This window comes from Lutra lutra, chromosome X (genome assembly GCF_902655055.1).
Source record: "Lutra lutra chromosome X, mLutLut1.2, whole genome shotgun sequence".
NCBI lineage: Eukaryota > Metazoa > Chordata > Mammalia > Carnivora > Mustelidae > Lutra > Lutra lutra.
In genome coordinates this window covers 26,088,020-26,106,193 of record NC_062296.1, presented here as the reverse complement: position 1 = coordinate 26,106,193, position 18,174 = coordinate 26,088,020, and the positions used below count along the sequence as shown (strand labels likewise).

General features: G+C 37.1%; 1 protein-coding gene and 1 non-coding gene across 2 annotated transcripts; both read right to left on the bottom strand.

Annotated features, from left to right (window-relative positions):
* Positions 1-13,734: 13,734 nt before the first annotated feature.
* LOC125092253 (60S ribosomal protein L10-like) lies at positions 13,735-14,048 on the bottom strand. Its single transcript, XM_047716632.1, has one exon. The coding sequence runs from the start codon at positions 14,035-14,037 to the stop codon at positions 13,735-13,737; it is 303 nt and encodes a 100-aa protein (XP_047572588.1). The 5' UTR covers positions 14,038-14,048.
* A 50-nt stretch (positions 14,049-14,098) lies between these two features.
* Positions 14,099-14,232, bottom strand: LOC125092539 (small nucleolar RNA SNORA70). The gene has a single exon (XR_007124995.1). It is a non-coding gene; the product is annotated as a small nucleolar RNA SNORA70 (small nucleolar RNA).
* Positions 14,233-18,174: the final 3,942 nt, after the last annotated feature.

Below are 18,174 nucleotides of genomic sequence, written 5' to 3'. Positions count from 1 at the left end.
GGATATGTAATATTTTTAGGGATTTTTATCAACATTAAATCTCTGATCCATGAACATAGTTTGCCTTTACATTTATTTAGATCTTTTCTATTTACTTTTAGGAATGTTTTGTAATTTTCAAATTGTATGTTGTGAATTTGTTTTTTTTTTTTTAAGTGTTTTTGTATGTATTTTTTTCTTTTTGCTGTTATGGTAATGTAGTCATTTTCTTAATTTCCTTTCCTGACTTTTCATTGCTAATGTATACATATACAATTGATTTTTTGTATTGATCTCATATGCTGTTACTTGGATGAACTTTTTTTATTAATTCTAATAGCCTTTTAGTGGATTTGTTAGGATTTTTCTAACACAGTATCGTGTTATATATGCTTAGTGAGCCTTTCCAATATGGATTCCTTTTATTTTATTTTATTTATTTGCCTAGACCTAGTAAAAAAATTCTAGTACAATGCTGAATAATGACAAGAGTAAACATTTTTTTCTTATTCCTGGTCTTAGTAGGAAAGCACACAAACTTTGTAATTTAATATAATATTACCTATGGTTTTTCATAGATGTTTTATATGAGATTAAGGAAATTTCCCTAAGTAGCTCCATTTTATTCATTCATTCATTCATTTATTCATTTTCATGAAAAGATTTAGGATTTTTTCACATATTACACATGAGCTTTATCCTTTAAAATTTTAAAGTGTACAGTACTTTATTTAACTATGGGTATTAAGTTCTTCAGTAGATCTCTGGACTTTGTTCATGTTGTATAACTTAATCTTTATACATGTTGAACAGTTCTCCATTTTCCTCTCCTCCAGTTCCTGGTACCAGTATCCTACTTTTTTTCAATTGTCTGTTAAATTTTATTGTTTCATGGATATTGTGCATAGTATTTAGTTGTGTGTCTGTTTATTTGTGTCTCTCTATTAAATGTGATGAATTTTGTTCTGATATGCTGTGAAGATATTTGTGAGTTAGTTATATCCTTTTGAACATTTTTTTAGACTTTCTTAATGTGGCTCTAGAATTATGTTTGCTAGTTCCATTTTAGTTATGTTATGGCCTTCCTGGTGTTCATACTGAACACTTTGTTAATTCAGTTATGTCTTTGTCCTCTGATTCCTGGAAAATCAAAGATCTCCAGTTTTGTAGGAACAGTGATAGTTGTTCTCATCCGGGGCGGTGAGAACATCTACCCCGCAGAGCTCGAGGACTTCTTTCACACACACCCGCAGGTGCAGGAAGTACAGGTGGTGGGAGTGAAGGACTACCGGATGGGGGAGGAAATCTGTGCCTGCATTCGCCTGAAGAAGGGGGGAACACCACAGAGGAGGAGATCAAGGCTTTCTGCAAAGGGAAGATCTCCCACTTCAAGATTCCCCGCTATGTTGTGTTTGTCACAAACTTCCCCCTCACCGTCTCAGGAAAGATCCAGAAATTCAAACTTCGAGAGCAGATGGAACAACATCTAAACCTGTGAATAGGGGATTGGGAGGGGTCCTCCCAGGCCCTCCCTGCCCTTCCCCCACATTCCCGCCTGTCTTTGTGATTTGACATAAAGAGTTTCTGTGTTTTCAAAAAAAAAAAAAAAAAAAAAAAAATCCCCTCTAGAGGTGTCCTTTACCTGATATTTGCACTTTCCCTGTCCTTGTAAAGTTTCCTACTGTGTTGATTCAGGATTCAGCTCAATATTTATTGAAACTTGTAAGGGGACCTCTGTACAGATTTCTCAATTTATTTTCCTGGGTTTTACTTTCTGTTATTATTCCCCCCCAATTTTTGTATGTCTCATCCTCCCTGAGTTCTGATTTCATTCTTCTCATATCAGTGAAGACTGTATCTGGACGCTTTTGCAGCTATAGTTAATGTCAATTCATTAATTCATCTCTGATGTTGAATGGTAAAGGTAAAGCAGGAGTTTCCTTATTCAGAGTTAACAAGTATGCTGGTTAAATTCTGGTGATCTTTTTGTGCCTGAGCTCAGCTGCCAAATTTCCAAATTACACAGGCTTTTTTCTTTTGTTGCATACCTCAAACATAGGAATTTTAAGTCCTGGGGTTTTTCTTTTCCTCTGTAGCTCTACTTCTACAAGGCTAGGTTTATGTATCTCCATCCTACTAATGAGCCTTTATGTTTTGGTGGGCCATTTCTTAGATTGGTGAAGCCTGATATATCTCAAGATATATATTTTTTTTAAGATTTTATTTATTTATTTTGGAGAGAGAACCCACGCATACATGCAATCAGGGACAGGGGCAGAGGGGGTGGGCGAGTGAGGGGGAAAGTATCCCATATAGACTCTGTGCTAAGTGCAGAGCCTGAAGCAGGGCTCCACCCCAGAACCCTGAGATCATGACCTGAGCCGAAACCAAGAGTCAGATACTTAACCCACTGAGCAGCCCAGATGCCCCCATCTCAAGATCTTCTATTTGTTTAATGTCCCAAGCATTTGTGTGGCCCTGTCCTGTCATTGACTCAGTGCTGGTCTTGTTCACCTTTGAAGTTTATCTAGCTCTCCTGTCAACAGCTTTTCGTATGCTACCGCTGTGCACTTTGTGAAATATCCATAGGAAAAGATTGGCAATTGATGCAGATTGCCCTGTGACTAGGGCCTTGCAGAAATGTACTCTAACATTCCAGCCCACATGCGGTGGTTAAAAGTTAGTAAACAGGGGTGGGGTAACTGAGTGATAGTTATTAGGGGGTATGTGATTGACGAGCATTGGGTGTTATTTGCAACTAACGAATCATTGAACATTATATCAGAAACTGATGATGTACTATATGTTGGCTAACTGAATTTAAATTAAAAAAGAGTTAGGGGGCACCTGGGTGGCTCAGTCATTAATCGTCTGCCTTTGGGTTCAGGTCATGATCCAGAGGTCCTGGGTTCGAGCCCCGCATCATATCCCCTGTTAGATGGGAAGCCTGCTTCTCCCTCTCCCCCTCCCCCTGCTTGTGTTCCCTCTCTTGCTGTGTCTCTCTCTGTGAAATAAATAAAATTAAAAAATTTAAAAATTTAATAAATATATTGGCTTGTTTATTCTTCAGTCTGTGACAAGTTTGCTGCTCCTTCTGCTTTTCTTGGAAAATTAAGAAGTTTTGTGTCTCTTTTCTCCTAATGAGGGCTCATGACTTTATGTAATTTAAATTATTTGGTTTACCTTGACTCCTCAGCTCTCTTAATGTGTTAAAAATATGATAATTGTAGCTAGTCTTTACAAGTTGTTCTCATTTTTAGGGTGGGAAAGATACTCTCTTGTCTTTCTAAATCATAAGCAAGAGTGGAATTCTCCCATGTAGTAGTGCCGGTTTTTTAGCTGACATATTTATTCCTCCACACCATCTTTATCCCATGCAAAGTCTGAAAATAGATGTGCACCTATGACTGTATGCTTTTGTAAGAAAAGGAAATTTTCAATGTGCTTTTTGCATGTAGGTCACCTCATCTGTTAGACATCATTTCACATAATGCATAAAAGGTTTTAGCGAGTTGTTGAATTAAAAATAACTCATTCAAAGTAAAATATTGCTATTTAAATTGAGGTAATAAGCAAAAAGTTATTACTGTCGAGAATAAATACCCAAAGTCTGGTATTTATCATTGTTTCCCTTTAATTTCTGAACTGACAAATGATAATTGCTCAGGCAATTAAAATAATTAGGAAAATGTGTAGTCACAAAAGGAGAAGCCTTTTAGAAGTGCAATTAAAATGCATAGGGAGAGATTCTCGTATGTTTGCTGTACCTTATCCTGGAGCAGACTGATTATCAGGTGCTTTTTTGTGTAGACAATTAGTGTGTCTAGATAGATCCCATGCCGCCTGAGCTTTTTCTGGGACATAGGACTACTAGAAGTATGATTACCTTAAAAGGTAGGTCTCATTTTAAAGAAGAATTTTGGGGATCTTGATATTTATATTCTATAAATGTCTTGGAAGTAAAGGATGCTTTTAAGTTCAATAACCTGTAAATTTGCAATGTGTTTTTTTGTGGGAATACGCTATTTTATGTTTAAGTGACGATAAGAAAAATATGAGTGTAGTCACAGGATGATCTTACCATTGTATTTTATTTTTCTCTTTTTTAAGGTTTTATGTATTTGTCAGAGAGAGACAGAGGGAAAATGCGCATAAGTAGGGGTAGTCGCAGGCAGAGGGGGCAACAGGCTCCCTGCTGAGCAAGAACTCTATGGAGGACTCCATTGGAGGACCCTGGGATGCTGACCTGAGGGGAAGGGTGTTGCTTAACCAACTGAGCCACCCAAGCCATCAAGGGATCTCACCATATTAGAAAGTTTATTCACTCTCTGACCTGTAGGAGGCAGTCTGGCGGAGGCTGTGGAAAGAATTAGAAGATTGAAAATATCTTTGTGAAAGAAATGACAGTTTTTGCAAAGAGAAGACTATTCCTCCATAAGATAGGCCAACCTTAATTTAGAAAGACTGTACCTTAAAATTAATCAATGAGAGCATTTCCTCTGAGAACCAGTCTTTGCTACGTGTGTGTATACAACAAATACTTAAACTACTCCATATATTTATGGGATGATGACAGCTAGGATCAGTGTGAGAAATTGATTATACCAATTTCTACAGAGAGTCTATCTGAAAAGTAATAGTTGGCATTTTATTACAATTTTGTGAAGTTTGTTCTGATAGTCATGACTTACCCAATTCAGGCATACTTTCTATTAAGTTACTCGTTCAAAATAGTGCACTAGACTACTGGTAGTTGTATGCAACAGTACTAAATTATTGATCTCAGGTAACATCCCCTTGATTTAGCTAATTTTTAAAAATTTCTTTTCAGCGTAACAGAATTCATTGTTTATGCACCACACCCAGTGCTCCATGCAGGTTTAGCTCTTTTAAAGGTATATTCCTTCTAAATTAAAATTGGTCTTCTTTACCTAGAAAGTTTTCCTTTATCACAGAAACTCATTTATTGTATTAAAACTCCTGTCATGCCGGTCATGGAGTACTTTTGTGCACAGTACCTATTTATCTACTGTTCATGCACAGCGAAGTTAAATCAATTCAGCTCTTAGCAAAATTTAGAAGATGATGAGGTTTGAAAGGAGAGCATTCAGAGAATTTGGACAATAGAGGGTTCTCAGAAAATGAAGGTCCTGATACTAGGGTCAGCAATAGTCACTTGGGAGAGATTGTGGAATATGATAAGCTGGGAGGCTTATTTCAAAATAAATTAATATGCCGTTCTGCTTTCTATTACATGAACATGATAAATGGTACCAAATGAATGACTCTGAGTTGAAAAATAACTCCCCTAAGTGATTTTTAGAAAAATGTTCAGAATAGCAAGAGTAGTTAAATCAGCAATTATTTATTGCCAGCTTACTTTATTTGTTAATTATGTTATTAAGCATAAACATTTATTGAATGTCTACTCTATGCAGATCACACTGAACATTACACATAACACTTACGTAGGCATTATGGAATATGTGGGTTGTCTGTGAATAAACGGAAGGCATAGTCTTTAGTTAATAGGTGAGTACAAATACAGTATAAAAAGTAGGTGTGCATCCACACAAAGCAAAGGAATGATCTGAGTAGGTTAAACTCAACTAGAGAAAATGCCAATTTAAATTGCATGTAAGTTAAATTATTGCAATATGTTCCATAAATAGGACTGTTTTGAAGCAGCACTAGAATGCTCATTTTGTTCAATAAGGCAATTAACTTGCCTTTACCTACGGTCAGTAGAAATACCTTTCAGGCACACGAATAAATTTCCATCATATTTCCTCACAAAATTTTTATGTATTCTTCATATTTTGGATTTTTTTCTTTGTTCTATGAAATGTATCACTTTCTGACTCAAAGACCAAGGTAGACTACCAGTGATTATCTCAACGGAAGAGTGAAGTCTATAATAGTTTGGTGTCATTTAATTTATCCTTATTTACAACTAAGGGACTATAACAAATGATTGTTGCATTATGAATGTTGAGAATGATATCATGGAGTTATTTTATTAACAATTCCTCCCACACATATCTCTTAACCTTCTTGCAGATGAAGATCTTCGAATATTTTTAAATCTTGGTTAAAATTTATATTGCTTTGGACAACAACTATAGAAATACTATGTTAGAATACGGTGAATAAATATATAACTTGTGATACTGGGGAAAATATAACCTTCTCAAATGTCATTGGCAGCAGAAACCCCTCTGACTAGTTCTATATCTGTTCCAAATGTGGATTTAGGTGGGTCTTGCTTTTGTGTTGACTTTGCTATGGAAGATGCTATGTTTATCTGATATAGTTTCCTGATTTTTCACCTGATACCATTTTCTGATTAGCTTTGTTAGAGCTAAAGATGGGTATAGTGTCATTTTAGAAGGAAGGAATGTTATGGGTAGGGCATGCAAAAATTATTTCCCCATTTACATGTAAGATTCAAATGCAATATTTTTCTTTAAGTCATACTTTGAGCCTATTCAGAAGATTTTTCTCTGAACGCGGTTTACCTAGCTTGGCCTCCTTGGGGTTAACTCTGAAGGTGTGTGAAATTTAAACCTACTTATGTGTTTTAAATAGGTTTTTACTAATTTAAAGCCCTTCATATCTTATAAACAAAGCATAACCTGCAAGCTAAGTCAGTGGATAGTGAACATATTTTGAGGGGTAAAGGGAAGTTAACATATCTTGTAATTGTTCTTTCCTGATATGATCCCAAAGCCAGGCAGAAGCTGTGTTGGGTATAGTAATCCATTTTTCATATCTTTCAATAAGTTCTAGTAAAGAACGCTCCAATTTTTTTTTTTTTTAATTTATTTGACAGACAGATTACAAGTAGGCAGAGAGGCAGGCAGAGAGAGACAGGAGGAGGAGGCAGACTCCCTGCTGAGCAGAGAGCCCGATGCGGGACTCGATCCCAGGACCCTGAGACCATGACCTGAGCCGAAGGCAGAGGCTTTAACCACTGAGCCACCCAGGCGCCCCAGAACGCTCCAATTTTTAGTAATACTTCAAATAAACCATTCTCTGCAATGTATCTAGGTTGGGATTTTCTTTTCAGAACATTTTTTGAACAGAAACCTTTTTAAGTAACCGGTTCCTCCAGGATCTACTATGAAGTTGTCGGCAAGATGTTTCGATTAATAATCCATTTACAAACTGTCCTTCTATGATAAATAATTTAGAATGGTTTAATTGAGTGTGCAATGACTGTCTAGTATGAAGGTTTAAAAGTGGCAATAGCATATCTGTCCTTTCAAGCTACAGTAGGCAGTGTAAGAATCTGGGATATGAAAATACTATCTGGAGGTTGCTGTTTGGCTTCTGGTGAAATAGCCACTGGATATTGTGGAAAGTCAGAGAGGAAAGATTTGTCCTCAGTAGAGTTGATGACTTATAACCAGGTATTACATATAGTTAATTTTAACTCAGGGAAGAAATTTCTAATAAGTTTGAGTTATGTACATACTTACCATAACCTTTGCTGTTAGATTGATGTACACAGAGTTCTGGATTATATAACTCTTTAACATATATGTACATATGTATAATTACATTTATGTCTAATTTTTTTTCTCAATAATTCACTTGCTACTTATGTTCGTGTGTGTGTCTGTGTATAACATCTTTTGGGAGGACAATATAGATTTTTTGATATAGCATCATTATGAGATTTTTAACAGTCATTTGAGAAGGTAAATTGATTATTTTGTTTACTTGCTAAGAAATTAACAGTTTGATGTTTTCTCTGTTAGATAACAAACTTCTCATGAGATACAAGTTCAGGATTTTGTCAGTATTCTGTTAACAGTCAGTATGTGAACACTATGGGATATTGTTAACTACCTTCTTTTAAGAACTCACCTCTTTTGGTTTGGCATAAATTCCCCGTAGGTTCTTCTTTTAACTCTCTGGTTTTTCTATTAACGTTCTTCATAGAAAATCTTTTTTTATACATCTCATCAGGTTTTTGTTCCCCAGATCTCTTTGCATAACTCTCATGTACTCTGTCCTTTCTACCTTCAGGGTGTATCTATTCTGGTGAATTTGACTCTTCTTATTTAGTGACTCATATGTCTAAATATCACCCTTATGTTTAATTTTGGACATGGATTTCACTCTGATTTCTACTTATATAAATTTTATGGATAAGTCTGTGTTCAGACTCAACATGAATAAAATCAAGTACATCATGACTTCTCTTATCTCGTGTTCTCAATCTCATATGTTGTTTCTGTTAGAACTTCACCATCTGTCTGGTCATCACACATTATAAACGTAGTCAACCTTAATTCCATTTTCTCATCTTTTTTCTCTTCTACAAACATCTCAATCATTTGCAAATATTTCATCCATCTTCTTTTTTTATAGTATATCCTTTCAATTCTGGTTTTCACTTTTTTCTTATGTATTCACATCCCACCTATGCCTGGGATTTTTTTTTTTTTTTTAAGCGTCTTAAAGCGTCTCTCAAGGACCCACTCAAACATTTCTACTGGTAGAAGGCTGTTTTCTCTGTACTCTTTTACATCATGTGCACATGGTACCATATCTAAGTTTTTCCAGTATAAGCTCATCTACTTCTCTGCATTTTCCTATCAAAATTTAAGTTCTAAAATGTAGAGGCTATATATGTATTTGTACCCCTTTGGGTGTGATTCACAGTTTGTATGGAATGGGTACACTATATATTTGTTTAAATGAGCTGAACTCAGAAAATTTTATTTATTTATTTATTTATTTAAGGATTTTATTTATTTTATTTGACAGGCAGAGATTACAAGTAGGCAGAGAGGCAGGCAGAGAGAGAGAGGAGGATGCAGGCTCTCTGCTGAGCAGACAGCCCGATGCGGGGCTTGATCCCAGGACCCTGGGATCATGACCTGAGCTGAAGGCTGAGGCTTTAACCCACTGAGCCACCCAGGCACCCCTCAGAAAATTTTAATAATAAAGAGTTGATCATTTCTTTGGGCAAATTGGCCTTTGTTTTCTATGGAGGATAATATATCAGGAATTGCTTGCTTGACAAATACATATTTTGGGAATATATATATATATATTAGGATGAAATGTAGTTTCATTTTTTAAAATATTTTCAATTATTTTATTATTTTTTATTATTGTGTTCAGTTAGCCAACATATAGTACATCATATTTGATGTAGTGCTCAATGATTCATTAGTTGCTTATAATACCTAGTGCTCATCACAACATGTGCCCTCCTTAATACCCATTACCCGGTTATCCCAACACCCCACCCCCTCCCTTCTGTAACCCTCAGTTTATTTTCCAGAGTCCAGAGTCTCACATCGTTTGTCTCTTTCTCTGATCTCTTCCCATTCAGTTTTCTCTTCCTTCCCCTGTGGTCCTCTGCTCTATTTATTATGTTCCACATGTGAGTGAAACCCTATAATTGTCTTTCTCTGCTTGACTTGTTTCACTCAGCATAATCTCCTCCAGTTCCATCCATGTTGATGCAAATGTTAGGTATTCATCTTTTCTGATGGCTGAGTAATATACCATTGTATATATGAACCACATCTTCTTTATCCATTCATCTCTTGAAGGACATCTCTATTCTTTCCACAGTTTGGCTACTGTGAACATTGCAGCTACGAACATTGGGGTACATGTGCCCTTTTTTCCCACTACATCTATATCTTGGGGTAAAACCTAGTAGTAGAATTCCTGGGTCATAGGGTAGCTCTATGTTTAACGTCTTGAAGACCCTCCATACTGTTTACCAATGTGGCTCTACCATCTTGCATTCGCACCAACAGTGTAAGAAGGTTCCCCTTTCTTCACATCCTCACCAACATTTGTGTTTCCTGTCTTGTTAATTTTTGCCATTCTAATTGTTATAAGGTGGTATTCCATTGTGTTTTTGATTCATATTTCCCTGATCTAGTTTCATATTTTAAAAAATTTACTCAGAATTATTTTCTCTTTTATTTTTTATTTTTATTTGACCCGACTTTTATGAACGAAGAGAGCATAGTAGCTCTTTACAGGTGATTATTACCATAAGCAACTAAATGGCTAGCTATTGGGCAATCCCCAGGTAACTAAAGTCTTACCAAGATATTGAGGTACTGGAGATAAGACTATTTTGAAATTTCCAATGTACAGCCTTTTGTAAAATTCTGTTGTCAAAGGACATCAGTGTGGGTAGCAGTATAAAAGTAACCTACTGGCCTTTGAGTGCATTCCCAATGAGTAGTGTAATATGTGACCAGACTGCCAATACATTTGGCTTTGAGTAAACTTGCCCCTGAAAATCCCAGGAAAGTCGTTATTTATACACTATAGTTGTTCATTCCCTTTCTTTTATATTGCAGTTTTGCCTGGCATTCTCTTTTTTTCATAGGGAAAGTAATCCAAGTATGAATCTAAGGACAGGGATCTCCAAGATGCCATAGTTTGAACTTGGTAATATGGCAATTATCTGTCCAAGCTGAAACAGTGGGACACTTAAGAAAATGAACTTAATGTTATTCAAATTTTCAAAAAGCATGAATAACACAGTCCATTTGACTTTAAATACATCTTGTTACAGATGATTTGGCCATTAACCTTGGCAATGTCAATCTGTTAGTATCATAGTCTATGAAATTACTCTTCCTGATAATAGAGGTGTACTTTACAAGGATCCATGCACTACTGTCTTCTTAAAACAATATCAGGGAGGTAAGGCTGAGTGAGGGAAGGGGAAAGGAGAGAGAGAAAGAAAAATGAAGAGGAGGAGAGGAGTTGGTAGAAGAGTAACGGGCAAAAATTGTAAAAGAGGACAAAGGAAACAAGCACATAGATATGTACTAATAAAAATAGTCAAATCTACAAAGGTACAGATCACTGCCTGCAATAGTGAGTTTATAGTACCTCCGAGTACTCCTTTCTCTTGCAGGTACTGTGAAATGTGATCCAGGAGCTACACTTATGTCTTATCCTCCTTCCACAGCCTCCTGGTTGAGTCATGGGGTATTTGACTTAATCATCTGCCTACTGTTCATTGAACCAGAGACAGTTACCTGATTCAGGGAGAATAATTCATATTCTTCCTGCTAGGAATTTGGAATAGGGGCACAACAATTCTAGTTAGTCTCTCTTGGTCCCTTGAACTGAGATGATCTAGACTCAGGAACTGAGGTTGCCTTTATGGAGAAGGCATGTTTGTAAGATGTTTATGGAAATGTTAAGAAAATCAATCTTCAGAGAAAGAGATAATACTAAAGCAATATCCCAGAGAGTGATGGAAACAAGATCTCATGTAGCTGTAGACATAAGGAGAGAATAAATTAGAGCTCTTGCCAGCCTTCTAGTTGGTGGCTTCATCCTATCACATAGGCCAGCTATGTTTCTTGCCTTTGAGTTCTATTCTTTTATTAGTCAGCTTTGGCGCCATCACGAAATACATTAGAGGGGGTGGCTTAAATAACTAGAGCTTTGTTTTCTCAGTATTCTATATGCTAGAATTCCTTTATCAGGGTGCCAGTGTAGTCTTGTTCTAGTAAGAGTTCTCTTTTTGGCTGCAGACAGCCATGTTCTTACTGCGTTATCACATGGCCAAGTGAGAGGTGTCCAGTGTCTTTTCCTCTTCTTATAAGGCTACTAGCTACATCATGACAGCCCCCTTCCATGACCTCATCTAAACCTAATTATCCTCTCAATGCTTCATTTCCAAATACCATCACAGTGTGGCTTAGGGCTTCAAGTTATGAATCTGTGGGGCATATAATTCCATTTATAGCTATATCATTTCAAACCAGGCAGGACCCTTTATTTATGTTTCAGGTAGTTCTAGTGGAAATGACCTGAGAGTCTGTATTATAACTAAGTTCCTCTTGTCAATCGTTTTTCTTGTTTACAAATTATAATGGAGAAATTCTGTACCACAGGAGTGTGAAGAGTTGAATTAAGGAATCAACATCAGCTAATAAATATTTAGCTCATTGTTGGCTGGAAAGAGGGACGGTCAATAGTCAGGAATAAGACAATAGCTAACAGATAGCAGGAGAGGATTGTTGAGAAACATGAGATTCTGAAGTGTTTATAACTTACTGTAGTGTATGTGTGGGGACAGAAGGTGATTCAGCCAGCCTGAATATATAGTTCTGGTGAAGAGAGATGCTAGTGTTATGTAGCTCTCATGTTAAACTGTTCAGACTTAAAATCTAAAGCAAACACCCATGGCTAAAACACCATCTATTATATGTAATGAACTTAAATAAATGAATCATGAAACCCCCATATCATTCTTAATTTCTCTCTTCTCTTCAGGTATTAAATTTAAATAATGCCCAAATTATTTGCAGTACTATCTTCAAAGCTTTCAGTGTGTGTCTTCTTTTCCCATCTTTAGTACAACCTCAATATAACTTTATTTCTCACCTCCACTGCTCTAATAGCTGTCCCTTTGCCTTCTTGCTGTTATTATTCACCCTTTCCAAACTATTTTCCTTAAAGTATCTGGAGAAATCTTCAAATCATAGAAGTGTGATATCCTTTTTTTTTTGCTTAAAATTTTTCATTTCTTCCAAATTGTCTGTTGGATTAAGTTCAATCTCTGTTTCATGATTTTAAACCCCTCCACGTTCCCCATACTTTTACTTCTTAGAACTTCATGCCTGGAACTCTGGGTTTCAGTAAAATTTAACTGCTTTTATTTCTCATCATGTAACCACCTCCCAGATAAAAAATCAAGAACTTTAACAGATTCCCTTTACATTGACTGCATAAAATCTCTTCATGATCCCTCAAAATATTTCATTCTCTCTAAAATAAAACCATCATCACCATAGATTATTTTCACTGCTTTTTATCCATGTTGTTGTTTGTGGCAGTATTTCACATGTTTTTGTTGCTATATAATATTTCACTGTATCAATTGGCAACCATTTCAAAATTCATTATACTGTTTATGGACATTTTAGTAGCTTCCAGTTTAAGATGATTACAAATGAAGCTGTTGTGAGCAAGCTCATATATGTCTCGATTCATATGTACATTGATTTCTTTTTTTTTAAATTTTTTTAAAGATTTTATTTATTTATTTGACAGAGAGAGAGATCACAAGTAGACAGAGAGGCAGGCAGAGAGAGGGGAAGGGAAGCAGGCTCCCTGCTGAGCAGAGAGCCCGATGCGGGCCTCGATCCCAGGACCCTGAGATCATGACCTGAGCCGAAGGCAGCGGCTTAACCCACTGAGCCACCCAGGCGCCCCTGTACATTGATTTCTATTGGGTATATACCTGAGTGAATTATATTCTTATGACCCAATCCAATTTTTTTAAAAGAGCATTTTGAAAAAATTTATTTGAGAGAGAGCATGAGAGAGAGCACAAACGGTGGGGGGAGGGGGAAGGGGAACAGGCAGAGGGAGAGGCAGACTCTCTGCTGAGCAAGGAACCTGATATGAGACTGGATTCCAGGACCCCGGGATCATGACCTGAGCCAAAGGCAGACACTTAACTGACTGAAACACCCAGATGCCTGACTTCACCCAATTTAAATGTCATTTCCTTTAAGAAGGCTTCTCTACTTCCCAATCCCAGTTTGGGTTAGTTGGTCATCTTCGTTGTGTCTATGAAATCCTATGCTTCTCTTTTAAGAAATCACTTATCAATCTATAATGAAATGTGTTTGGAAGCATGATTTCCTCAACAGAGTTTAAGTTCTTTTTTTTTTTTTGACAGGAAGTTGGATTTATTGGTTGGCATGAATATGATGGGAAGGGGCAGTGCCATGGTTCTCATGAGTGCAGAGGCCTCCATTTGTCCAAGGGACCATGGTTTGGGATGTATTTGATCCCACAGCCATCTGGGATAAGCCGCTTTTCAGCCACCATGTCTTCAAATTCATCTGCATTGAACTTAGTAAAGCCCCACTTCTTGGAGATGTGGATCTTCTGGCGGCCAGAGAACTTGAACTTGGCCCTGCGTAGGGCCTCAATCACATGCTCCTTGTTCTGCAGCTTGGTACGGATGGACATGATGAGTTGGCCAATGTGGACCCTGGCTACTGTGCCCTGGGGCATTCCAAAGGCACCCCGCATACCTGTCTGCAGGCTGAATTGGAGATAGCCATGAAGTCAGACCCTAGCTTTCAGAAAAAAGGGCTGTCTTCAAGGCCCCTTAGGGCAACCCATACAATCAACAGGCTGCATACACTATGGAGGAGGCTACTGTTTGCAGCCATGGCACACTGGGCCCCCATAGACAAAGAGCACAGTCAGCTTAATTGGCTGCAGAGATTTTAAGTTCTTTAGGGGTAATGTAGCTGCCTCATTAAATTTTGTATTTGTAATAACTATCAGAGTTTCTGGCACAAGGAAAATGTTTGGTGATATATAATATTAAGGCAATCATATATATGTAAACCTACTGGGGGCACCTGAGTGGCTCAGTTAGTTATGTATCCCACTCTTGATTTCAGCTCGGGTCATGATCTCAGGGTCATGAGATTAAGCCCCGCATTTTGTTCCATGCTCATGGGGTAGTCTTGTTCTCTTCTCTCCCTCTGCCTGCACATGTACCTTTTTTCCTCTCACTCTCTCTCTCTAAAATAAATAAATAAGTCTTTTTTAAAAAGCGGAAAAAAAAAAAAAACTCCTGAAGGATACTGAAGAGTCCTAGAATTTTCTAAATAATAAGTAGTAAAATTTATGATCAACTTCTAGGTAATGAGATTGATGTTAGGTGATATTGGAGATACCAAACAATAAAAAACTGAATCCTGCCCTCAGTAGTATACATTTTTGCTCAGAATAATGAATTGACATTCATAAAATACTAGAAGTCATTAGTTACTGAACTGTATGGTAAAAAGTCTCTTCATATAAATAGGTTTCAGAGAAAAGGCAAGACTGCTGAAGTTGAAACATTCTGTAAGATAGCTAGTATGAGCATTGAAGGAGGAGTAACATGTTTTAGGAAGGAATAAAAGAGGGAGACTGGGGAATAATACAATGATCTCAGATCTGGTAAATTTAGCTTTCATTCTTCCCATCACTTCTGTGGAGTAAACATTGTGTTTTGGGACAGATTTGCTTTACTCCTGGAATAAAGTAGATTTCTTACAATCACAGAATCTCCAATGCCTTGTGAAATAAATTGGCTTTCATTCTTATATACAGTGGAATCCAATTGCAATATTTCATGAAAGGAGATGATAAATCTTGTGGAACATGATTAGGGTCAGAATTATGGCAATGATAGTAAAAGCTTTGGAGAGAGGGAGAGAGAAACATGTGGAAGGCATTAAAAGGAAGGCTAAATAGACCATGGTGGTTCTGATGAAGTTCTAGAATCTAGGTGAGGTTTGATGGGGCGAGGTCCAGAGCTGATGGCTAAGAAAGAATTCTTAAGACGTCTCTGGTGCAAGAAGGTGATATATTAAAGCATGGGGACAGGACCCGTGGGCAGGAAGAGATTCTGCCTCAGGGATGTGAGGAGTGGTCTATTATATACTTGTAAGTTGGGAGGGGGTTAGGGATGGCGAAAGTCTCTAAGGAATTTTGGAAGCGAGGTTTCTAGGACCTTGAGGGGCTAGCTATTGTTTGGGAAAAAAAAGTTATTTATTACCAGTAATAAAACCTTCTCATTAGACCCTTTAGATGTATTTCAGTGGGCCATATGCTTGGGAATGATTGTGGACACTATCTTGGAGGTTTAGAGATTAAGTTTCCAAAGGAATTGTTAAAGTAGACTTATAGGACCCTGTTTGGGGGTAAGGGTCAGTCAGGCTAGGATTGCCCTTTGCCCTTGTAAAGCCTTAAGGTGGGGGTAGTTGAGTCCCTAGAGGAGAGTCACTCTGCCTGTTTTAAGGGCTTGTCAGTTGGTAAGGAAATTTAATAATTTTTCTTCTGCCGCTGTTTCCCACATCAGTACCAGGATATGGTCTTGAGAGGTGATTTTTAATGAAAAAATCCTTCTTAAGAGTATAGAGTCATCTCTTGGATCTAACTAACATTTGACTACAAAATTCTTATATCGAAATGTTGTTATGCTCAATTATAAGAATTAGCTTGCATTCATGTCTCATCAGAGGCTTTATGAGTTATTGGTTTATATATCTCAGACACACCTATAGAATGAAGGAGTTACAGGCAGTTTTCATCAACAGATTGAGAAAGGTCTCTATAACCAGAGTTCTTAGGCTTTGAGAAGTGTTTTAACAGAAGGTGACTCCAAAGCTGCTGCCTAAGAGTTTCTCACTGTAGTGGTACATCAGAATCACAGGGTCAGTGATGAGCTTGTTGGGAAGGAAGACCTTCCTCTGCCCTATATGGTTCTTCTAGACAGATTAACAGGAGAAAACCAAATTTAATAGGTATACAAATAGGGAAACACAGACATGAAATTCCAAAGACAGTGAGGCAACCCAAAGCTTATATGAGCTAAGGAGAAAAGGTAGTGTTGGAGAACAGAAAGGGGAGAAGGCTCATTAACAGAAATGGGAAAGGAAGTGTTTTGAAAAATAAGGATTGCACTATTATGTAGGTAGGTTTCTGTCATAAGGGGGTGTCTTCTTTAATATCTCTCTTCCTGGTATGGGATTTCCTTCCCCAGTGCAAATTTAGGCAGTGTAGGTGGAAGCATGAAGCTTTTCCTGCATCTGCTGGGTTTTGATTACTTTTTTTTTTTTTTAAAGATTTTATTTATTTATTTGACAGAGAGAAATCACAAGTAAGCAGAGAGGCAGGCAGAGAGAGAGGAGGAAGCAGGCTCCCTGCTGAGCAGAAAGCCTGATGTGGGGCTCGAACCTAGGACCTGGGATCATGACCTGAGCCGAAGGCAGCGGCTTAACCCACTGAGCCACCCAGGCGCCCCGGGTTTTGATTACTTTTAACTTGAAATAATCTTTATACCAAAAGTGACCCATCTCGCGGACACCTGACCTTATTCCCTACAACATTTATAAATATCATTGCCTAGGCACCACCTCTAGTGGTTTTCATGAGTGGCTTGGTAATCACCATTAAAAAGCAGGAAGGACCAAGGACCTTGGGTTTGGATGATCTTTTAAATACAACACCAAATCATGATCCATGAAAGAAAAAATTATAAGTTGGACTTCATTAAAATTAATTACTTATGCCCTGGGAAAGACACTCTTAAAATAATTAAAGACTAATCCATGGTGTAGAAGAAAAATCTTTGCAAATTACATATATGATAAAGTACCAGTATCCAAAATATAAAGAACATATAAAATTAAAGAATCAGAAAACAAATCAATAAAAATAATGGCCATGCATGTGAAGAAACAAATCATCAAAGTAAATGTGCAGATGGCAAAGAATCATGCAAAAAATGCCCGTTAGGTACCATTAGTTCATTGAAAATTTAAACAATAAGATACCAGTACATGCCTATTTAAAATGGCAAAAATCTAAACACTGAAAACAATGAGTAACATGGGAAGCAACTGAACTCTCATTCATTGCTGATGGTAATGATTAATGATACAGCCCCATTGGAAGATAATCTGGTGGTTTCTTATCAACTGAATATACTCATCATACAATCTAGGAGTTTTGCTCTTTGGTATATACTCCAAAATGCTGAAAACTTATATATATATACAAATTCCTGCATACAAGTGCTTATAGCATCTCTGTAATTATGAAAACACAAAAGCAATCCAGATGTTCTTCAATAGGTGAATGGATAAACAAAGTATAGTACATTCAGGTGATAGAATATTATTCCAAGAGAAAAAGAAATTAGCCATCAAGCCATGAAAATACATGGAGAAACATTAAATGCATATTGCTAAATGAAAGAAGCCATCCTAAAAAGGCTATGTATTTTATGATTCCAATTCTATGACATTGTGGAGTAGGCAGTACTTTGAAAACATTGAAAAGATCAGTGTTTAGCATAGGTAGTAGGGAATTGGGGTTGTGATGAAGGGGTGGAGCACAGCTTTGGGCTCTGAAACTATTCTGTATGATACAGTAATGATGGTCATGTGTCATGATATATCTTTCAAAACCCATAGACTGTACAATACAAAGAGTGAATCCTATTAAAATCTCTAGACTTTAGTTAATATTAATGTGTCAATATTGATTCATCAATTTTTTTTAAAGATTTATTTATTTATTTATTTGACAGACAGAGATCAAGAGAGGCAGGCAGAGAGAGAGGAGGAAGCAGGCTCCCTGCTGAGCAGAAAGCCTGATGCG